Below are 24,727 nucleotides of genomic sequence, written 5' to 3' on the forward strand. Positions count from 1 at the left end.
TCGGCTCTAGCCACTGCAGCTGTGAGCCGAGACAGAAGAGCAATTTTTTTCTATTACACAAGCACAGGGACACATGTTCTTATGAGACAGAGGGAATAGGAAGATTATATTACAGTGTCTTACAACCACTTTAAGCATCAAACCTTTGATTATTATGTAACATTCTATATGTTACAATGTTATTTACACTTCCTTTGGCCGAGATATTGTTTTCTGTTCTTGGGAAATAGTTTAGGAGGACTGTGTCGGATTGTAAACGGCCAATGTGAGCAACTGTTGTCACCTCATATTCCAGCAGAAACAAGGATAACACATCAAAATAATTAGAAAGTTATGTTTCCACCCTACCTAGGGCATACAGTTGGGTCCATAAATATTTGGGCACAATTTGTTTTTACAACTATTTACCAAAACATATTCAAGCTATAGTTATATAATGTATATGGGCTTAAAGTGCACACGTCCAGGTTTAATTTGAGGGTATGTACATCCAAATCAGAGGAAGCGTTAGGGAATTGCAGTTCTTAAGAATAACCATTAAATCAAAAGCCGTTTCGTGGGCTACTCCTTTGTTATTTCTTCATCAATTAAGCAGGTAAAAGGTCTGGAGTTGATTTTAAAGGCCAGTACACAGATTTTGCTTTTTCGTCAGACAAAAGCTGGATGTGCAGACTATAAAAATATTTGTTGGCTATGAACTCCACGTCCGATTTTCGTTTCATAAGAGAAAGAATACATATAAAAACTAACACATTACGTCACTTCTGATATATTCTATTGTACGAAAATTTTCATATTGCGAGTAACCTCTTCACTTTCGACATGAGACCAGCATGCCACAAAAACCGGACGTTCAGTCGTCTGAAAAATTAAAAGGTTGTGTGTACGAGGCTTAACCACCTATTCTGGCACTTCTCTCCTTCATGTAAAAATCACAATTTGTTTTTGCTAGAAAATTATTCAGAACCCCCAAACATTATATATATTTTTTTTTAGCAGACATCCTAGGGAATAAAATGGCAATACTTTTTGTCACACCGTATTTGCGCAGCGGTCTTACAAGCGCACTTTTTTTGGAAAAAAAATCATTTTTTGAATTACAAAATAAGACAACAATAAATTTTGCCCAATTTTTTTTATATATTGTGAAAGATAATGTTACGCCGAGTAAAATGATACCCAACATGTCATGCTTAAAAATTGCGCCCGCTCGTGGCATGGCGTCAAACTTTTACCCTTAACAATCTCGATAGGCGACGTTTAAAAAATTCTACTTTTTGAGTTACAGAGTAGGTCTAGGGCTAGAATTATTGCTCTCGCTCTAATGATCGCGGCGATACCTCACTTGTGTGGTTTGAACACAGTTTTCATATGCGGGCGCTACTCGCGTATGCGTTCGCTTCTGTGCGTAAGCTCGACGGGGCGCTTTAAAAAAAAAATTTTGTTTTCTTATTTATTTTTATTTAGTTCAATATTTTTTTTATTTCAGTGTAAAAAAATTATAATCACTTTTATTCCTATTACAAGGACATCCCGTGTAATAGAAAAAAGCATGACAGGTCCTCTTAAATATCTGGGGTCAAAAAGACCTCAGATCTCATATTTAGACTTAAATGCAAATAAAAGAAAAAAAAATCGAAACGGTCATTTTTTTCAAATGACAAAAAAAAAGATGTTTCTTTAAGACGCTGGGCGGGACTGACGTTTTGACGTCACTTCCGCCCAGCAGAGCTACGGGGACGGGTGGGGGCGATTTTTCCCTCACTCGCATCCCCACACAGCTGCCGAACAGACCCGACGGCTCCGGTAAGCGGCGGAGGGGGGGGGGCCCTCTCCCGCCACCGATAACGGCGATCTTGCGGCGAATCCGCCGCGGAGACCGCCGTTATCATTAACAGAACCGCCCACTGAAGAGATGGATATCTTGGTTGTGGCAGCAGCTGCTGCCGTTACCGAGATATCCATCTTTAAAAACATGACGTATTTTGACTATGGGCGGTGGGCAAGTGGTTAAAGCGGAAGAAAAACCCATCCATAAAAAAAGTTTCATTTCCAGCACGTGCCGGAAATGTAACACTCCCAATGGGTGTGCTCTCAACCTGTAATGGCTGGTGTCATAACTAATCACATGTGCAGTATTATGGCAGTTGTAGATTAAACCGAGGCAAAGATGGCAGTTTTCTTGGCTGAATACGATAGGCAGGTTTACTTACACTTTAAGTGTGGTATTAGCATTTGGAATCTATAGCTGTGAGCCTACATCATGCGTTCAAAAGAGCTGTTCCCTTCAAGTGAAACAGGCCATTTGTAAGGCTTCAAAAATTAGACATATCCATTAGAGAGATAGCAGCAACTTTAGGAGTGGCCAAATCAACAGCATGGTACTTTCTGAGGAAAGGATAATGCACTGGTGAGCACAGCAACATAAGAAGGCTTGGACGTCCACGGAAGAAAACAGTGGTGGATCGCAGGATCCTGTCTACGGTAAAGAAAACCCCATTCACAATATCCAGACAAGTGAGAGGTGAGAGTAACATTGACAAAGTCAACAAGACAAGATGCCATGATAGCAAATACAGAGGGTTCACCACAAGATGCAAACCATTCATAAGCCTGAAGAATAGAAAAGCCAGAACAGTTCTCAAAAAGCATTCTTTGTACGGATGAAGCTAATATTAATCTGCACCAGAATAACAGGAAGAAAAAAAAGTGTTGAGAAGGCTTGGAACATATCATGATCCAAAGCACACAACGTCATCTTTAAAAGATGGTGGAGGCAGTGTGATAGCATGGGCATGCATGGTTTACAGTGGCCCTGGGTCATTGGTGTTTATTGATAAAACTGAAGCAGCCAGATGAATTCTGCAGTGTTTAAAGATATACTGTCACCCCAGATTCAGCCAAATGCAGCAAAGTTGACTGGAAGTCGCTTCACAGTACAGATGGAAAATTATCCAAAACACACTGCAAAAGCAACCCAGGAGTTTTTGAAGGAAAAGTGGAATATTCTGCAATGGCCAAGTGAACCACCTGATGGGGAAGGGGGAGAGATTGTGGATGGTGGGACTTTATGTGAAACAACACATTAGGGTAGATTGAATCAAACAAAAATATTAATTTATTAACATAGTATAATTGAGCATAGTGCAATAATGGTATCCATAGAAACTCCATGTATGGTACAGAAAATAGCAGATTGCTAATCAAATAATACAATTGATGACATTTCAAGTATGTGATAACATGATTGGCAATCATGTGATATGATAAAAACACCGTTATACATGATAATAGATGACCCAGCAATAAACTCAGATATAGATAAAAAAAATATAATAAATGGTATAATTGATGATTCAGACAAATCAAAACCCATGGTAGGTCCTCCTGGGGAGGTGTGCTCCACCCCCCCCCCCCCCCCCATTACTTCTTAAATTTCATACCATGAGTTATGTACCTCTATATTCCACCCATAGGTAAGAGTGTTTAGACTTCAGGTCTCTGGCTCTCTCTTTCCTTATATTAATCAATTACCAACTTCTCATTTATTTTAGGTACCATTACTGTATAGACGCTCCTGATGAATAAATAGAGTCCACGAAACGCATAGAGACCCTCTTTTAGTTAATACCATGTCACAGCAGTCATGTACCTACCATGGGTTTTGATTTGTCTGAATCGTCAATCAATTATACCATTTATTATATTTTTATTATCTATATCTGAGTTTATTGCTGGGTCATCTATTATCAGGTATAACAGTGTTTTTATCATGTTATCAATTATACTATGTTAATAAATTAATATTTATTATGTATTTTTTCCCAAAAAAAGTGCGCCTGTAAGGCTGCTGCGCAAATACGGGGTGACAAAGTATTGCAACGATCGCCATTTTATTCTCTAGGGTGTTAGAATAAAAAATATATATAATGTTTGGGGGTTCTAATTAGAGGGAAGGAGATGGCAGTAAAAAATTACATATTAGAACTGCTGTTTTACTTGTAATGCCAACGGCCACCATCAGATGGCGCAGGTCACAGAAGGAAGCTAGGCACTTCACAAGGCCGCAAAGCTGCGGCCTCAATTACCAGCCGTTGCGGGCCCGCCACGATCGCGCAGGGGAGGTGGGGGGCACACTATGCCTCCGTGCTCCCCCGCCGATCGCGCTGGCAACTGAGGCCGTGGCTTTGCGGCCTCAATTACCGGCGGGCGCCAGGTCACAATTTGTCGCAATTGCGACCTGGCGCCCGGATATCGTCGAGCCCTGCCTAACAGGGATATATGAATCTATAAAACCCGATGGGTGTTCTAATCCCACTGTCTAAAAACCTTGGAGTACATCAATGCTATAGTCTAAAGCAGCTTTTCTCAACTTGTGTGCTGTGCCAAAATACTAAAAACGACTAACAAAGGCAGATGGATCAGGTAGCTGGATCCAAGCCTGCCTAATTTTATGGATAGGCACAGGTTGCAAATACAAGTATGGCTGCTCACCCACGTCCTAACAACCAATAACATTGTTGGTTGCTGAGAAGCATAGTTGGCACCCTCATCTGCCTCCAAGGCCGCTCAGGGAGGCACAACAATGGGAGTCCAATTATTTGTTGCTTTTGGCTCTGTCCCTGTAGGTTCAGGATTGGGAGAAAGAGCTCTAGACTGAAGACCAATCAGAACCAGTGGCTTAAAGTGGAGGTCCCACAAAAAAAGAAATTAAAAGCCAGCAGCTACAAATACAGCAGTTGATGACTTTTAATAAATGGACACTTACCTGTCCAGGGTGCCCGCGATGTCGGCAGCTGAAGCCGATCTGCGCTTGTGGATCGGCTGCTGCCGCCACCATACTCGGTAAGAGAATCAGGAAGTGAAGCATTGTGGTTCCACTTCCTGGTTCCCTACTGCGCATGCGCGAGTAGTGCTGCGTGTCTTCACTGGTCCCCGCTGTCTTCTGTGTGTCTCCCAGAAGACAGCAGGGGGTACAGAGTAGGCGCTGCAAGTGGTGTAGATCACTGAGTTGATCTATGCCAGGAAGTGGGAGCAAATACCTGTATTAGACAGGTATCTGCTCCCCTCTCCCCCCTGAAAGGTGCCAAATGTGACACCAGGGGGGGGGTCCCAAAAAGTGGAAGTTCAATTTTTGGGTGGAACTCCACTTTAGGCTGCCCATTTCCAGGAGTAGGAATGAAGGCACTATAACCCACGTGTATATTGTTCATTCTTAATCAACAACTGTGTGTCTCAAAATCTGAAAGGAAAAAAAAAAAAAAAAACGTTGTGGTAGTTACAATTTTTTTTTTTCCCCAATATGAACAAATACAGTGCTATTACACAATGTATCCTGGAACCTTACCAGCAACTCCTATTAGGAATCAGCTTCAGCCGTTGAAGCTGAATTACTGCTATTGATTTTTCTTATTTAACCGGTTAAGGACCGCCACACGACTATTTACGTTGGCAGAATGACACGGCTGGGCACATGGACGTACAGGTACGTCCCCTTTAAGATGCCCAGCCCTGGGTGGCGAGCGCGCCGCCGCCGTGACCCGATCGCCGCCCATGTCCCGCGATCGGGTCACAGAGAGGAAGAACGGGGAGAGGCAAGTATAAACACACCTTCCCCGTTCTTCCTAGTGTGGCTCTCAGTGATTGTCTGTTTCCTGTGTTAGGGAACGATGATCAGTGACGTCACACGCACAGCCACGCCACGCCCCCCCCCCCACAGTAAGAACACTCCCTTAGTACACACTTAACCCCTACAGCGCCCCCTCCTGGTTAACCCCTTCACTGCCAGTGTAATTTTCACAGTAATCAGTGCATTTTTATAGCACTTTTCGCTGTGAAAATGACAATGGCCCCAAAAATGTGTCAAAAGTGTCCGCCATAATGTCGCAGTGACGAAAAAAATAAAAATCGCTGATCACCGCCATTAGTAGTAAAAAAAAAAAAAAAAATTATAAAAATGCCATAAAACTATCCCCCATTTTGTAAATGCTATAAATTTTGCTCAAACCAATCAATACACACTTTTATTTATTCATTAATCAATACACGCTTCTTCTACATATTTTTGTTAAAAAAAAAAATCGCAATAATACGTATCGGCCTAAACTGAGGAAAAAAAAATATATATTTTTTTAAATTGTCGCTCTATTTTTATTTATAGCACAAAAAATAAAAAACGCAGAGGTGATCAAATACCACCAAAAGAAAGCTCTATTTGTGAAAAAAATAGAACGCCAATTTTGTTTGGGAGCTACGTCTCACGACCACGCAAATGTCAGTTAAAGCGACGCAGTGCCGAATCGCAAAAAGGGGCCAGGTCCTTTACCTGCATATTGGTCCGGGTCTTAAGTGGTTAATAATCCTTAAAACAGTCTTCATACAATGTGGCAACATGCGATATTCAATTTTTTTAATAAAAAACAGAGACATTAGTGAGGATCCTACTCTAATTATGTATATATGAATTCTAGTACAAGATAAGATTTATAATATTGTGCCCTTGGTTAAAAATGTATTCTTCACTTAATGTGTCCTTATTTGCAAAGTATTTGCAGCTCTAAAGAGATTTTATTCAGAGTATCTGCCAATGTCAACAACCTGCAGCTGCTCCCACACTGATCAATATTAATCATAAAACAAGTCAGTCAGTGCTGAGATTATGTGCATCATAAGCAGTTCTAATATCACGTGACAGCTTGACAAGACTATTCCACAGAATTTATTCTCTTGTTGATAAAGTTCAGGGTTGCAGGCTAGCTTGTTTCCATTCAATTATTACTGAATACATGCATTTCTTGTAATGCTGACTAGGGATGAGCTTTATGTTCGACCCGAACATTGGCTGTTCGCGGAATAGCGAACAACTTGGGATGTTCGCGGCAAATTCGAAAGCCACGGAACACCCTTTAAAAGTCTATGGGAGTAGTCAAAAGTTCTAATTTTAAAAGGTTAATATGCAAGTTATTGTCATAAAAAGTGTTTGGGGACCCGGGTCCTGCCCCAGGGGACATGTATCAATGCAAAAAAGTTTGGTTTGGAGTGTTAGGAGGGGTGATCCAGGGATATGAAATAAATAGACAGGGATCCTAAGTCTAGGATACAGACAGCTAAGATGGGGATAGTGCAGGCTGGATTACAGTGTGAAGTGGAGGGAGCTGGGCTGTGGATGGGAGATGTATCTGGGGAATGGAGGAGCCCAGGAGTCCATCAGGAACTTCTGGCAGGTAAAGGGTGCAAGCATTTAGTGAAGAGGGAACTGAGGTCTGCTGTGTCAAGGGACTGATAACAGGGAAAGGGAGATGTGTATTAGGACCAGACAGGGATGGACTGGCCATTGGGACTACAGGGAGTTTCCCGGTGGGCCGATGGCTCAGTGGGCCACTTCAGTGACAGTGGACTGCCGCACCCTCCGCTCCTCTGTCTCTTCCTTCCCGCAGCGTTTTACCTCCTTTCCCTCCCCGCAGCGCTCAACTGGGGGGAACAGAGAAGTAGGGGGAGGATCAGAGGAGCAGGGACGACGACAGAGGAGCATGGGGGAGGGGACAGACAGAGGAGCATGGGGGAGGGGACAGACAGCTGACTCAACAGCTATGGCGTGGGAGTTTATCACTTCTGCCTAATCTTGTCCCATAAGGGGGGGCACCGAACTGATTCTTTGCCCCTGATGAAATAATGTCTAGCTTCCCCACTGGTATTGCCTATAAAAAAAAAAAAAAAAAAAGAGTACCAGTACCAGCTGTTCTACTCTAATAAATTAGAATGGCTAGTGAAGGGGTAGAGGGGGCTTGGGTGGCCGGGGGAGGTGCGGGAGTTGTCCGGCCCTCATGGGAGAGACCTGTCAAAGTGGGCCAGTCTGGATGAAGTCCCGGGCCAAATTTTTGTCCCAGTCCAGCACTGGGACCAGAGATGCCATAGGGAGAGGAGAGCAGTAATCAGAGCAGGGGGAATTACATTACTGATTACAGGGAGAGGAGTAGTGGAGCTGTCAGTTGTGGGGAAGGAGTGGATAAAAGCCGATGACCCGGACTGAGAGGAGAGTTTGCAGGCAGGGGAAAGTGTGTAGGTGCAGCCGTTGAGGGGGAGTTGAAAGATCACCTACCTGTCAGATGTCAGCGAAGACCTCCATGTACCTTTCTGGTGGATGGCTACTACGGTCCCTCAGTCACCGCCGGCTGCAGTCCCGCCTTTTGCCCTCAACACTTACTGTAGGACTCAATGAGGCAGACAGGCATCCCTTCCATATCACTCCGCCAGAGACAGACAGGCTTAGCTGCCTCCACCCTACAAAAGAGTACCGCTCTGCTACTGCCTCCTGGGGCCCCACTGATGGAAGGATGGGGCCCTAACAAATGGTGTTTAAGGTTTGGCCAATCTATAAGCTGCTCACAAGCTTTGAAAACTGCCTGCACTCTACAAGAGTGAGTGGCAGTGGAGGCAATGCGGGAAACATCTCAGCTGAGCGGGACTGCGGGACATAAGTCCGAATGGGAGGCTGTACCGCAGAATCCGGGACTGTTGGGAGGTATGCCTTAGACTAACATCTAGTATTCTGTTAAAACTATGGTTTTTCTGATATATAGCAAGTTATTGGGCAGTCCAAGTCTTGCGGTCATTTGTAAGTGTATTCCTGTAGTTGTTTTTGATGGGACATTGGTGATATCAATAAAAACAAATAAAAAAAATGCTTTCACATATTAAGCAACTCTTACCCAAATAGGATACTTTTATTAAGGAAATTGCCAGATATTTTTCTTAGATCATGGAATCTTTTTAGAGAAAAGTTGTTTTTCAGGAAAACTAGTTGAAAATAGCATCCATCCTAAAGTAATTCCCTTACAATTGTAACTGATAACTTTGAACATTTGGCATGTAGGTTGTATAAACCACATCAAACAAGGGTTGATAATATGGTAGCAAGGACTTTGAAAGGAATAGGGTAAAAACTGTCTATCAATTAAAAGTCGGGCCTATGATCAACAATATTCACAATCTGACAAAAAGGGGAGAACAAGCGTATATTGGGTAAGGAGGATAACTGCAGGACAAAAAGTGTGTAAAATTAAGTGGCCTGATCTCAGTTAAAAAAAAAAAATTAAGTGGCCTGGAGTCCTAAACCAGTTACTATGCAAGGATCAGTAACAACAGTCTGTATAATTCAGCAAGCAGGGGATGCAAACTAGATATTAGCCAAGGGTAACAGTATAGCAGTCCGTGTGTGTACAGTATAGCAGACAGGAGATATAAAGACAAATAGCCAATGGTCACTAAGAGAAGAGGGATAACATGGTCAGCACAAAACGCAGGAAACATAAACCGGATGGTAAGCAAGAGTTCGTATTTCATCCATCCATTTTCCCTATGGGATAGCGGGTGTCAGTGGATGAACATCCGCTGACATCCGATCTCATCGGTCCCCGCTATGGTCCGATTCTGCAGGCGGAGGAAAATCCTATTTTTCCATCCGTCTGCGGATCGAGTGAACATGGACCGACGGTCTGTGTTCATCTGATCCCCCCCATAGAGGATAGCGGAGATCTGTCATTGCCGGCTCAGCGGGGATCAACGGAGCAATCCCCGCTGAGGAACGGATCCTCACGGCATCTGTTAGTGTGAAAGGGCCCTAACAGTAGAGCAGTCACTTTCTACAACTCATCAAGCAGGGAGACAGTGGCTATATTGGGAACAGCTGAAACAATCTAAAGTTTACTTGCAGGGAGAAAATACAAAAAGTTAATGTCTGATAACATTTCTATTTCTTGTCCCAGCACTTGCTTCCTGAGCTACAGTTACGGTATTTGTCGATTGTGTATGGAAGGGATTTGCACTGGACTCTCCAGCAGGTGGCACCTGCCTTCTTTTGTATGCCTGTCAATCTACTCACAGCCGAATCTAGGAATTCAGACACTTTCTAAAACGTGCCGATTGCTATGGGTTAAGTCCATCAAGGTGCATGGAACCTCATAGACTTATTACTTTAATTTACAATTCAAGGAGAGTGTGCGTGCATAGCCAACTACTGGAGTACCAAAACTAGACCTTCTTGGTCTCAGCTCCAATAACTGCAGAGTTACGTGCAGCTGCTTTGTCTACACTCCCCTATTCCTGCCTGATCACAGAGCGATTTGTGTTATATAAAGCTCTTCTCAAAATACAAAGCCCTCTGAGAATGAACAGGAGGAAGGGGTGAGTAGGACTGCTTCCAGCACATAAATTACTGAATTCCTGGAGGTCAGCTTTAATGAACACTTGTCACGCACTGGGTAATTAAGATTGAGCATGTGTAGAAAACATACGTGATTTGACAAGCCGTTTTCACTGATGGTAATATCTAATCAGTAAATCATCAGGCAGCTTAAATAGATATACCACCCACGTTATCCCACACAGTGGGGTAGATTTACTAAAACTACAGCACTCAGAATCTGGTGCAGCTGTGCATGGTAGCCAATCAGCTTCTAACTTCAGCTTGTTCAATTAAAGGGGTTGTAAAGGAATTTTTTTTTCATAATAAGCATCCTTTACCTGCAGACATTCCTCTTTTCACGTCCTCATTGTTCGTTTTTGCTCAGAAGTTGCTCTATTTATTCTCTGTTCTGTTCACTTACTGCTTGTCTGATTTTACTGACCACCGTGAAGGGAGGCTTTACTGCGGTGGTCAGTAACGTGCTCACCCCCTCCTGGGAACTACATCTGTGTGGCAGGATGCTCTCTACGTGTTAAGAGACTTCAAGGAGGTGTGAATTACTGGGCGTGCCACAATTCATACTGGGAAATGTAGTTCTTACATGAACGAGCGATGCAAACCAGGAAGTGAATGAGAGAACAGAAACTAGAACGCCGGAGGTGATATAGATGAAGGAATTTAATAGGTATTTACTCGTTTTTTAACAGAATCATTACACTATTCTGTCTACCTTGCAGACAATTTTAGGCAACATTTTTTTTTTCCTTTAGTGACCCTTTAAGCTTTGCCAATAAAACCTGAAAGCTGATTGGGTTCTTTGCAGAGCTGCACCAGATTTTGCACTCTCCGGTTTCAGTAAATAACCCCAAGTGTCTACCTGAACCTACGGTTTCTGCAGATGTAAAATTAGGAATGAGAGCAGAAGGTGAACAATTACAACAGGTTATCTGTACACAGGTATGGAGTATAAAAAAATCTATAGATATTTATTAGTAGAAAAATATATATATATAAAAGTAGTACATTTAGAAGTAACAATATAATAATCGTCAAAATATGGCCCCGACAACTGCTTAAAGTGGAGGTTCACCCTATAAAAAATGTCTAACACTACATCCAGCACCGTGCTGCATATAAAATGACACTGACCTTTATTATTTTTTTGCCGTAGATATCGTTTAGCCGTGGAATTCACCGCGACTTCTGGGTAGGGAATCCCGCGGGAGTGGGCGTTCCTATTGTCATGCCAATTGATTGACATGCTAAACGACGGCGCACACAGTGCGTCACGACTTCCCGAAGGAAGCTCGGGTCGGGTCGGCTCGGCTCTATTCGGCGCCTGCGCACCGGCGCCGAATAGAGCCGAGCCCACCCGAGCTTCTTTTGGGAAGTCGTGACGTGCTGTGTGCGCCGTCGTTTAGCATGTCAATCAATTGGCATGACAATAGGAACGCCCACTCCCGCGGGATTCCCTACCCGGAAGCCGCGGTGAATTCCACGGCTAAACGATATCTACGGCAAAAAATAAATAAAGGTCAGTGTCATTTTATATGCAGCACGGTGCTGGATGTGGTGTTAGAAATTTTTTATAGGGTGAACCTCCACTTTAAGTTACACTTCCACAATATTGTATTCGTATAGGTATACTCAAATTATGAGGAATACATAACCAACAAACAGAAGTAATATATATATATATATATATATGGAGTGTGTAGCCTTGAACAATGGTCAATTTGGACACTTTGCTCCCTTCATTTGATCTGGGGCCGTGGCCCCTGTCTCATTTCCTGTGACCGGGGTCCCAGCGTTCGGCGATGCATAGGGCAAGTTCCGGCCCTCTATGCTCCGCCTTTGCCACCACCACATTGGCCGATGAGCACCGCGTCAGTGGCGTTGTCGGCATATGCCCGGCCGCCCCTGACCTCTTGGAATGACGTCATATCTGTCCTGAGCGACGTCTGTTGCTGTGCGGGGGCATTTAAAACGTTTGCATACGATGCTTACCCTCGGCAGCACACAGGAGAGGCTCCCTACAGGACCCCACATTACGCTCACTAGCCAGACTCCAAGGCAACATGTAACCCATTATATGCTGTAACAATGTCCAAACTTTAAGATTGGACTTATTCTTAAGGGGTTTATGTTTATGTCTACTCTTTAGAGCCTGGTCCTGTTTACCTTTTTCGGGCAAACGTATGGACAGAGTGTTTCTCTACCCAGCCCATGCACTAGACCTGTACTAGTGTAGCACCTGTGGTGTTTTATATTGGAGTCACCTGGAAGGAACCCATCAGCTCTGCTTACCAGCAGACTGTGTTTTTGGTTAACCACCCTTCTGTTTTACTATGGTGAGCATTAATTGTTTTGTCTTGTTTTGTTTTGGTGGGATGGTAGGTCTCTCTGTTGCGGCCCCCTCCTCTTTGAGACTCATATGGGGGTTAATGGCGACTACTAGGGATTCTAAAATAAAATATTATACATTTTTTTAGATTTAAAAAAAAAAACTAACTGGCTATTTGGGTTAAATATAAACTGCCAGTATGCTGGTATCCAGGCCCGTGTTCATTATCCGATACGACCTGCATGTAAGTAAACACCACATGATACAATTCTTTTGTTTTCTGCCATCATCGTTTTATATTAACCTGTTATGGGCTCCTTATATTCATATGGTCCCCTTTTCCACCTATAAATCTTTCTATGGTTGGGGCCGGGGCTTAGGCTTCCCACATTCCACACACTGGAGACATTTCTCTGTGTATGGTTATATTACTACTATATTAACATACATCATGACCGACTCCTAATGCCCCAATGTTGGGGGTTAATTTCATTTGTTTTTGATGAAGCCAATGGGGGGGATTGTGACCTAGTTTACACACAGACAGCAACGTGAGTTTTTTTAATATAAATTTGATGTTTTATGTAATTGTTTGATTAATCAGCACCTCTGATGATGTGTTTTTTTGTCTATGTTTATGTTTATGTATGTGTCTTAACAGACCACCATACCCCTGAGGAAGCGTTCCTATATGCAAAACATGTAGAGCAAGAATAAAAATCATGCATATTGGACCCTTGTTCAAGGCTACATACTCCATATATATTACTTCCATTTGTTGATTATGTATTCCTCATAATTTGAGTATGCCTATACGATTACAACGTTGTGGAAGTGTAACTTTAGCACTTGTCAGGGCCATATTTTTACGATTATTATATTGTTACTTATAAATGTACTACCTTTTTTATATATTTTTCTACTAATAAATATCTATAGATTTTTATACTCAATACCTGTGTGCCTTTCAAAGTCCAAGTGTCTAGTTAAAAATTTGTATTTATTCTCAAATTATCGGGATGTTGGCACATGTTTACTGATGCATCCACAGTATCACCCTGTGGGGATGCACATTTAAGCAAAATTGTTTTTCAAAAGGTTATCTGTACAACCCTGGTTACCATGCAATCTCACCATTCACAAAGAGGTTCATTTCAAAATGTACTGTATTTTGGATTACCACTGAACCTTTTACTATAGGCAAGCGTGGTTTCTTTTGTGATCAACAAAAAGAAAATATTGAAAACCAAGGATCATTAGGGAGGTGTTTAAAGTATAGCCTCCCATAAAAAGAAAATATGTGCTGCATTACCTAATTATAAGTGCATCTATATTTAGTTTTCACTTAGCCTCCCTGAAAAGTCTCACAGATACCTGTTGATCCTGCCAGTGAGCTGCACTACAGAGTAGTGAAAAGATATTGCAGGAATGTGGCAATTAGTCCTGCCCACTGCTTTGTGGATTGACAGCACTGCCTTTGTTACCGAACCCCTCCCACTAAGGCCTGCAGTGTCTTTGATGGGAAGCATGTGAGACACTAAAGAAGGTATTGTCATTTTCTTTTTTTTACTTTCCACTAGTTTTTAGTAGGCTTTAAATTTTGGTGTTTAGGAACTCTGCTCCTTCCAGAGTCTGGGACCCCCACTTGACTTTATTCTGTTTTTCTTACCATACCTATACACAATCATTATTTAATCTTAAGGCTCATACAGACTATAAGAAAATCAGGAGAAAGTTCGTCGGATTTTTCTCTATGTTTTTACAGAAAATCAGAACCGATGAAATACATTTATTATGAAAATCCTCGTGCGACAAAGTCTTTTTTTGTCGTTTATTGTTTCTGATCATGCGCAGTTTTTTTCTGATTTTTCTTCTACGAAAACGGTGCACATTAAACTAAAATCCTTCCTTTCTGTTCCCGTACATGAAACATTTTCATGTTTCTCCCTTAGGGAATTTTTGGACGAAAATTCGGAAATCGGCTGTCGAAAGTTGTGTACACACTATACGAACTATAAGAACATTAGATTCAGCCAACATTTCAGTACTAAGCAAGTTTTCTTGAAGCCTTCAATATTTCTTGGGCACTAGTCTTGAGTGTTGAACACAGATTGTCATTGTAATGCTGACTGTAGCTTTAAACAACCTTCAGGTTGACATGCCATTTAAAAGCTTGTTTAACTTTACAGTCAGCATTCCAGTTGAAACTGTATTCAAGATTACCAGGCTTAGGCCCCTTTCAGACTGGGGCGGGAGCCGCGGTGGAGGTATAACGCCGCTAAAAATAGCGGCACTATACCGCCGGGATTGCCGCGGGAATCAGCCGCTAGCGGTGCGGTATTAACCCCCGCTAGCGGCGCATTGCGGGCGGTATTGCCGCGGTTTCCCATTGTTTTCAATTGGAAGGAGCGGTGAAGGAGCGGTATACATGCAGCTCCTCTCACCGCTCCAAAGATGCTGCTGACGGGAGATTTTTTTGTCTCCCGCCAGCGCATCGCCTCAGTGTGAAAGCCCTCGGGCTTTCACATTGAGTCTGCAGTGAAGGAGTTTTTCAGGCGGGATAGCAGCGCTATTTTTAGCGCTGTACCGCCTGAAAAACTCCTCAATGTGAAAGGGGCCTAAATATAAAGCATAAAAAAAAAAAACAGAGAACCAAATACCACAAAGGGTGGCCAGAAATACAGTGTTCGACCCCTTTCACACTGGGGCGTTTTTCAGGCGCTTTAGCGTTAAAATGCACCTGAAAGAAGCTGCATCTGCAATCCCAATGTGAAAGCCTGAGTGCTTTCACACTAAAGCGCCTGAAAAAAGCCCCAGTGTGAAAGGAGTCTTAGCGTTAAAAAAAAAAAAAAAAAAAGCACCTGCAAAACACCTGAAAAAAGCTGCATATGCAATCCCAATGTGAAAGCCTGAGTGCTTTCACACTGAGGCGCTGCGCTGGCAGGGCATAAAAAAAAGTCCTGCAAGCAGCTTCTTTGCAGCGCTTTAGGAGTGTTGAATTCACCGCTCCTAAAGCACCCCTTCCCATTGAGACAGTTAATGCCAAAGCGCCTGAAAAATGCCCCAGTGTGAAAGGAGTCTTCGTGGAGCTTTACCAGCGTTTTTTGGGCACTGGCAGTGTGAAAGGGCTCTGAAAGCACTTAGGCTTTCACATTGAGGTTGTAGATGAGGCTTTTCAGGCACTTTACAGATGCTTTTTTTAACGCCAAAGCGCCTGAATAACGCCCCAGTGTGAAAGGAGTCTTAATGTGAACATTTTACAGTTCCATGTATGTTCAAAATATTAACAGTTCCATTTCTTCCCAAAACAGATATTTCAGAATTTGGTAGATACTGGAATTTAACCACTTGATACTTTTCAAAATCTCTCAGGACTAAATAGTGTAATCTCTGCACCCAAATGTGTCAGTCTGTGCACCAGTGTGTCATTATAAGAGGTTTCCACTCTGCCTGTTGGATTTGATTGATTTTAGATTATGGGGAATGCAAAGATGCTGGAATATGTAAAAGTGCACAATAACAACCAAAACTCACATACTTACAGGAACATATTTGTCAGTTACTCATATGATACAAGGGGTTAACCGACCAAGGTTCCACCTCTGATGAAAGCTGGCCATACACTGAGCGAAATGCGCTATGTGGGTGCCCGTGTTGGCACCCTCCCGCCTGACATCCGTCAATTGGAAAATTAAAAGTGCTGGGTGGAAAAACTGTCAGTGAAACAGTGCCTGCACCCAACCAGATGCAGGCACTGTTCTGGTGTTTTGAGATGCATTCATCTGTGCTGTGTGAATGGAGGGGATCTAAGATTTTTTTTTTCCTTCAGCCTATAGGCTAAAAAACAAAAAAAAAATATATCACATTTTGGGTAGACTTGACCCTTTAAATGGTGTGTTACTTACATAACTTCATTCTTCGTGATCCTTCTGCCTGATAGGATTGCCTCAGCTACTTGTGATACAGTAGGGTCAAAGTTCATGCTTGACACTGCAACTACAATATCATCCCTAGATTAGGTAAGAAAAAAGAAAAAATAGGTAATAAAAAATAAAATGAACAAGCAATAAAGCATACACAATCTTTCCTAATACTGGAAAGGTTCCAAACGGTAAGTATATGTTACAAAATAAAACTTCCATGAAGATATAATTTAAACTACACATCACAACCTGGTAACACATTATCAGAAGTTGCCAAAAGGGTGGCGCTAAAGAGCAGAAAAAACCCGTAGTTTCACATTTAACGCATAGTCCTACGATTGCTTGCAAGTGTTTTTTATCTTTTAATGCATAAAATGCATTAATGGAATAAAAACCTGCTGCTTTTAGAACCCCTTTAACTTGTGTTGTCATATATGTCCCAGGAATCCTCAGGAGGGTTGTTTTCAGCTAAGCACACCCTTCTGCCTGCATGCCTGAGCTAAGGGCAGATGGAGTCCAGGAAGTAAATGCTACATGAATCATCTGCCCTTACTCAAGATGGCCACGGTCAGAAATGCTAGGGGGTGTTTTTCAAGGGGATTTCTCAGCAAAACATGGATAAATGGGGGAGTATGCTTCAAATATTAAAAATTTATTGAAGCCAATGTCCAGGTTTACTTTCAAATATAGTTTGGGCTAAGTTGGCGCAAACAAACTATTTCCATCGCCAACATGTGCAGCCTCTGGGTGCGCTGTATAAATTGTATGTAGCCTCATCGTCATACAGAATACAGCACTGTGACCTGGGTGTGTGAACGAGACCTTCCTGTCTCACACTCGGAAAAAAAATAATGTCGGGCTGAGCAGCGCTCAGCCAATCATAGGCAGCTTTGTATTCTTTCAATGAACACAAAGCTACCTCTGATTGGTTAAGTTGTAGAAGTAGGATGATGACGTCATTATTTCAGAGTCTGTGCCAATCAGAGGAAGCATTGTATTCATTGATAGAATACAAAGCTGCCTATGAATGCATGAGTGCCGCTCAGCCCAACGCTGTTTTGTTCCAGGTGCGAGACAGGAAGGCCTTGTCTCACACTCAGTTTACAGTACTGTATGTAGCTGAAATTGCCTAGGCAATCCGAGTGGAAGTGGGTACCTGCAAAACCAGAGAGAGGAGGAAGAGCGGAACTTTCCCCTTTTGGGTGAAGTTCTGCTTTCATAAAGGATTTGGGAATGTTCACACAAAAAAGAACTGTAAATATTCCCTTCAGTTATTCAGTCATGTGCAGATGAAAAAAGTAAACATGGATTTGCTTATCACATATTTAGATATTTAATAATTTAGACATATTTTATGAACATTCTAAAATCTTTTAGGAATTCAGCCTCACAGTACCATGCAATCCAGTGCAGTGAGTTTTTGAAAAGTAGTGGATGCACCTTTTTGGTGCAATTCAGTGCCATTTCATCTCATTCAAATTGCTCATTAGCATAGGAATCACACAGTAACAGACCGCTTTCTTGTGCAACTCTGGTGTAAACCGGACCTCTGTCCAAGAAGTTTATACCAAACCCCAGACAGTGCCTGAACAAAGATGGTGCTGTAATTACATTCATATTTTTAATCTCAAAAGAGGTTCAAGTAAGTTAAAGCGGGACTTCGCCCAAAGGGGAAGTTCTACTTTTCCTCCTCCTCTCCCATATTTGGAGGGGAGCAGGTAACTGATTTTGACAGGTACAGTGCCTTGCGAAAGTATTCGGCCCCCTTGAACTTTGCGACCTTTTGCCACATTTCAGGCTTCAAAGATATAAAACTAATTTTATACAAATACTTTCGCAAGGCACTGTACATGCTCCACTTCTGGTTGAATCGCAATGGTGATCTGTGTGGAAGAAGGGGGACCAAAATTCCCCCACAGCCTCTTGGAACACTTCACAGGTCCCAGGAGACTGTAGGACTAGTCATGGGGCACAGTGCGGCTCGCGCATGCACAGTGGGCAGATGGCTGTGAAGCTGCAACGAGTCTTGCAGATCTGTTCTCATATAGCAGGTTAAACAGCATAGTGCTTGTGCGGTCTAATCTGTCCCTTTTTGACGCTGTAAAAAATCTGGTTGATCCTCCTTGTTCCTGTGCCACTCTATGTAAACTGACCACATTAATCATGGCTGCTGATCCACGATCTCTCTCTCTCGGCAGTACAGTCAAAGAAGTATTACTGCCTTCCCCTCTATTCTACCAAGCAATAATACACAGTGAAAATGTTTGTATAAAATTATGCTTCTAAATACCTTATTTCAGATCTTATCTCACATGACCTCCAGCTGGAGGGGCCAAGTAGACACAACAGCGGTTACGTGACCTCCGCCCCTCCGGCTGTAGTCCTTAGATCGGAGGAGGAGAGCGATCGGCGCTCACGTGACCAAGCACAAATGATCTGAAATAAGGTATGTAGAGGCATCGTTTAAAAAAAAACACTAGAAAGTGTGGGACATGTGTCCTGGGTGCCTGGCGCTAACACACAAAAGCTGATGGAGGAAGCAAGTGGAAAAATCCTCTCCTGGCTCCTGTGTGACAAGTTGAAAAGTGTTGACTTTACAACCACTTTAAATCTCAAAGAGGTTTCTATGAGAAAGTTGCTTACCCCCTTTAGGAAAACTATTTTTGTATATGAAATATTCTGCAAATATGTATCTTCTTACTTTAGATAAAAAGCCAAGAACTTCATCTCTTCCAAGGCCCCTTTCAATATGATTTCTGTATAACCCTCACCAAATCCTGTTGAGAAAAAAAGTGCAGGATGAGCCTGGATTGGAATTAGCAATGCAAAGCAGCAAAGTCCTTGCCCTTGCTCATGTGTACAAAATGGCAACATTCAGTGGATAGCATGCATTACCAAGGACCACAAAAGCATCTTTCCTAATCCTGTCATGAAATGTTTATTATGATGCATATGCTAAAGATAAAAGTACAATTCCATGTTACAATCCATTTAAATCCTTTCAACCTGTAGAAATATCTATTACAAAAAAAAAATTGAATGACACAATGATGCATGCTACTGCAATATATAAAAGCAATCCTGGCAGTATCTATAAAGCCAGATAGAGTATTACATGTATGTGATATTAATGCAAAAAACATGATGCCATTTAATGTTCTTTAAAGCTGAAGTTTAGAGTTGTTTTGGTATACAGCACCAAACACACTGGTTATTTGTAATGGTGTGTATCTTATTACTTGCATGCAGCTGCTTCTGGTAAATAGTTGTCCCTGTAGTGCACAGGTGTCAAACACAAGGCCCACGGGCTGAATCCGGCCCTCCAGGCCATTTCATGTGGCTCTCGCACCTCTCCTGCAGCTGCAGGAGAGCTCCAGCCCTCCTCTGGTCCTACTCCAGATGCTTACTTTCTGCAATCAATGCATCCAGCTTCTTCCCAGCAGCAGAATAAGGAAAGTGGGGTGCACTGTGATGTAAGGGAGAGTGGGGGACTCAACTTCTGATGGTGGGGTGGCTCTTGACATCTAATGTAAGGGGAGGGGATAGACTGAACATCTAATCTTACAGATACAACCAGCCCTTTTGAGGGCAATCATAATGCTGATGTGGCCCACGATGAAATTGAATTTGACTCCCCTGCTGTAGTGTCTCCCTAGAGCCACTAGATACTGTCCTGAATAGCCGTCTTCCAGCCATCATTTACAGAACTGGTATTACTCTTCTGTCACCATGCATCGCCTTCTGTGAATGGGTAGGGGGACCCTGTCATTCAATTGATCCATCATTCACAGTCCTCAATGCATTTTGGGATACTAATAGTATGGGTTCTGTAAATGGCGGAGAGGGCAGTAAGAGGCGGGTGAGCAGTACAACTTCTCAGTAGCAGCAGCTGCCATTAACTTTCATAGCTCTGGAAGACAGCCAATCAGAAAAATAATTGGATGGCTTTGAGGAGCCATAGCAGGGAAACTGCTGCATGAAAGTAATGGGATACACACTACACATAAAGCTGGGTACCTATGGAACAAAATCCGGCCAGTACAGCAGGAATCAGATGAACTTTGATCTGTGTGTGGCCTTCTATGTCTAAAAGAAGTTGATCAGAATTGCTGGAAAACTTTAAATTCTATCAGCTGCAGCGCTGATCAGTGTATTCTGACAGTTCCCACTGTCAGAATACATTAGCACACTGGGAGGATTCCTCCATCCACCTCGCTTGTGTGGATTAAGGAATCTGTTCATTTTTTTTCTATATTTATCCCAGATCAACTATCAAAGATTGTGCTAGACAGGTGCAGGTAGTGGTGTCACTGTAGAGATTTGCATTTTAAGCATCAATTTGGATGTTTGGATCACAGACCGCAATTTATTAAAATTGGTTTTTTTTAAATCACTTTTTTTTAAAGCAATTCTGAAGATTTTTTCCCTTCATGCATTCTATGCATAAAGCTAAAAAAAAAAAACTTCAGTATGCAGCCCCACCTAAAACTTACCGAAGCCCCATCTCGATTCAGCGATGTGCACGAGAGAAGCTGCTGTCTAAGGTCTTTGCCTCCTCATTGGCTGAATGACAACAGTGGGAGCCATTGGCTCCCATTGCTGTCAATCACACCCAGTGAGGAGGAAGCGGGGGATGGGCCGAGCCCTGTTCTGTGCGTCTTGTGGACTCGGGAGTGAGCACACACAGACACATGAGTGCCCCCGTAGCAAGCGGCTTGCTATGGGGACATTTGGAGGAAAAGATAGGAGCGACGACAGGGGACCCAAGAAAAGGATGTTTGGAGCTGCTCTGTGCAAAACCATTGCACAAAGCAGGTAACTATAAGAGGTTTGTTTTTATGTAACCTTTAATATTAGTTGAAGCGTTTTTTTTTTTATCTCCATTCTGGAGTTGGGCTTGAACATACTTCAACCAAGATTATATTATGGTTTGTGAGGGGTTATCTTTAATAATGAACAGCAATTTAAGTAAAGGATTATTGATGTCACCCCCAGGGTTGTCGCTCATGCAAGCTGAGGGGCTCCAGGAATGTTGCATTAGGATAAAGCCGGCCTCAGTTTTCTCAAGGATATCAGTTCTGGAGCGTGGTATTACTTTAAAGCCACAGAGAATAGCAATCCCATTTGTGTGTAACATACTGTATTACTTTGCAAACCTTGTTTTTCCTATATAAAAGCAACAGTGACATCATGATAACCTGAGCAGACCCAGCAGCTCTACCCACTACAGGCTGCCTGCAGATAACTACAGGAGGGGGCAGATACAAGACCTGTCACCCTGCACAAGGAGAGAGAGCAACAATGACTAGTCTTAAATACAGGAAGCTCCTGAACAAAGACAAAGTTTCATGCTGGATTCCTGTAGAAATCTGGAAGAAATACACAAAGCCCACCAAGTGAGCAATGGCAGGTTCTATAGTTGTATCTTGATGGGTTTCTTCCTAATAATATCCTAGTGAGGGGTGCAGAATAGTGTGTGGATGAAGAGAAAGTTTGGTCTTTCAACCCAGTGCCTTGTTGTCTGGCAATACTTGCTGTACGAGAACGGCTTCATTTCCTGCTGCATACCCAAAACTTTGTGGAGTTGAGAAAAGCTTGCCCCAAAGAGAAAAATACAAAATGTAGATCTTCTACTGGAAACCAATTACTGTTTTTGTGCCCTGCCTTACATAAAAATTTTCGTTTTTTATCTTGCCTGAAAAAGATAGTTGTGAATAGGAGAAAATATGCGGTACACGAACCTGCATAACGAATGCTTTTCCCCAGCAGAGACGTCCAGAAGAACGGCACAGAGTTCACAGGTATGTGCTTGTTCAGCATATTGAGAGCAGCAATCCGGCCTACAAACAAAAATGCACAGCTCTTGTATATTTCATGTACTGCAACTCCCTCCAATGATATGAACTATTCAAATTAACTACATCTTATACATAATGCACAAGAAACATTTTTAAAACCTCACCTGTTAGATATTGCTAGCTAAATGTAAAGTGTGCAACAGTCCCACCACACAGTCACCATGGCCCACGTTTTACCTACATAAATGCCTACTCAGCAGTAGACATGCATTGTTCATCCATGTGCATTTTTATTCAGTTTTTTTGAACGCTGCTTGTATTTTATTTTAAAATTACAATAATTTCTAGATAAATTCCTCCTCGTTGTTCCAGAAATGTAATATTACCATATGGGTCAAAATGTATTTACAGAAAAGAAAAGGCTAAGGAATAAAAATGTAGTAATAACGCTGGTTCGGATTAAAAGGCGAGGAAAACATGCCCATCTAGTGTTACAGCTTCTTTCCATTTATAAAAAATGTCTGTCTAGAACTGTGTACATGTACTGTATCCTAATGTGCTCACTACTCTTAAGTATAGCATTGCAGGGGAAACGCTACAATGTTCTGTAAGTGTATTTGTGATATGAACTTGCAGTTGGAGGGCAGACAGTTTGCATTGCAATACCATAACTAATTATAGTCAATGCAATCATTACATAGTGCCTGAACTGCCTTTATAACAGCTGGGCATGGTATTATTCATGTAGCACAGGGACTGTTTTCAATGATTGCTATGCAGTAGGGCCTGGAATCATAATATATCACTATGAACATTTCTAGGATCTGATGTGCAGTAGATTTTGGAACCATAATATGGCTTCACTGTATGCTTGTTTCTAGGACTGCTGTACAGCAGCGTCTGGAACCATAATACAGCAGTATTAGTGTTACTAGAACTACTGTACAGTAGGGTCTGGAACCATAATACAGCATTATGCTTATTGTACAGTAGGGCCTAGGACCCCAATATACTGTAGTTCTATTAGTGTTTCCAGAACTGCTGTAAAACAGGGTCTGTAACCTCAAAATAAAGTTAAAGTGTCACCAAACCCACATAATAAAAAACCATCAATAAATGCTGTTTACATGCTGTTCATACTAACTCAGTCACTATGAGATTTGTTTTCTGTGTTCTGCAAAAAAACTGGTTGATCCTGCTGCTCTCTATCTCCACCTTCTGTTCATGTCCCCAATTCTGCTAGGGATTTTGCAGCTGTGGCGGCAACTCTGTACATGCTCAGTTTTCATTGAGTTTCTATGCTGAGCATTTCCTCCCTATCACATCTGAGCAGCCCATGTGACTATAGAGTCATATATGTGGGTGTATAAACAGTGGTAAAGGACAGTCCACTCCCTCCCTTCTCATCCATGCCCACTAACCAGATAAACACTATAAGGGTGGAATTTTACATGTACATCGATAAAAGCTTTACCTCCCAGGCATTCTAAGAGACAGGCTGTGACTGGCATAAATCCGCCCACACCGTGTTATTAAAAAAATAATAATAAAGATCTGATTTAAAATATATATTTGTATGACAATTAAAACAGTTTATTTGATTTTGAACATGTGATCAGCAGCAGAGGACTAAAAAGCTCCCCCCTGAATATGTTTCCCTGCAGACAGGCTGAGAAATATCTGGGTCATGTGATAGCTGTATATAATCGATTAGGAAAAATGTATTAAGATGTTTTTTTATTAAAATGATTACAGTGCCATCATTCACATACAAAAATGGAATGGGCCATGTAAATTAAACAGTGTGTTTAGTATCACTTTAAGAGTGTTTCTTATACTGCTGTACAGTAAGGTATGACTCCAGGACATAGTACTTTAGAGAGTAGATGTGCCATAGGGCCTGGAAGAATTACATATGCAGCGTCCCACTCAGGACATGTGGGATCTGCAAAAGTATTACTTCTTTGTCATTGCTATATTGCATGTCATTTTGTATTGTATACCTGTGGTATCCCTGTTCATAGGCTGGTCAGGTGTGATTCTTACTTCCCACCACAAGATGGGGATAGCACCACTCTGGGAAATCTATCCCAGCTCAGGCTTATCTGTGGTTCAGTTGTAGTCTGTACAGAAAGCAGCATGGAGAGAGAAGGGTGAGAGAAAGTCAGTCCAGAGAAGGGACACATTTAAACTGCTAAAATCAAAGGATAAAAGCCACTAACCGGCAGCAAAGACCTTTGAGTATAAAGGTGAAGGATTTATTAGCCTCCGGCAACCTCACCCATGTCACTGGATTCAAAAGGAACCAGACACAAGTAAGCATTATACTGAACCACACCCTGAGTTTAGGCCTACTAAAGCTTATTAGCAGTGGATCAGCAGAATTCCTCTATTTACCCAGAGACTGTATTCTAACTGGATGTTTGTACTGCAACCAAAACCAGACACAGTAAAAGTTGTGAGTTGTATTCTGCCACTG

General features: G+C 42.2%; 1 protein-coding gene across 2 annotated transcripts in view; it reads right to left on the minus strand.

Moving 5' to 3' along the window:
• The window catches only part of LOC120927600 (apoptosis-inducing factor 3-like), a 150,771-nt gene that overhangs the window by 2,629 nt on the left and 123,415 nt on the right, over window positions 1-24,727 (minus strand). For both annotated transcript variants that reach the window (XM_040338380.1, XM_040338381.1), the window contains exons 16-18: window positions 22,192-22,290; window positions 19,152-19,227; window positions 16,433-16,537 (exon numbers count right to left, since the gene is read on the minus strand). In XM_040338380.1, coding sequence (XP_040194314.1) covers window positions 16,433-16,537; window positions 19,152-19,227; window positions 22,192-22,290 — 280 coding nt within the window. The remainder of the gene's footprint in view (window positions 1-16,432; window positions 16,538-19,151; window positions 19,228-22,191; window positions 22,291-24,727) is intronic.

Source organism: Rana temporaria, chromosome 2 (assembly GCF_905171775.1).
Source record: "Rana temporaria chromosome 2, aRanTem1.1, whole genome shotgun sequence".
Taxonomy (NCBI): Eukaryota; Metazoa; Chordata; class Amphibia; order Anura; family Ranidae; genus Rana; species Rana temporaria.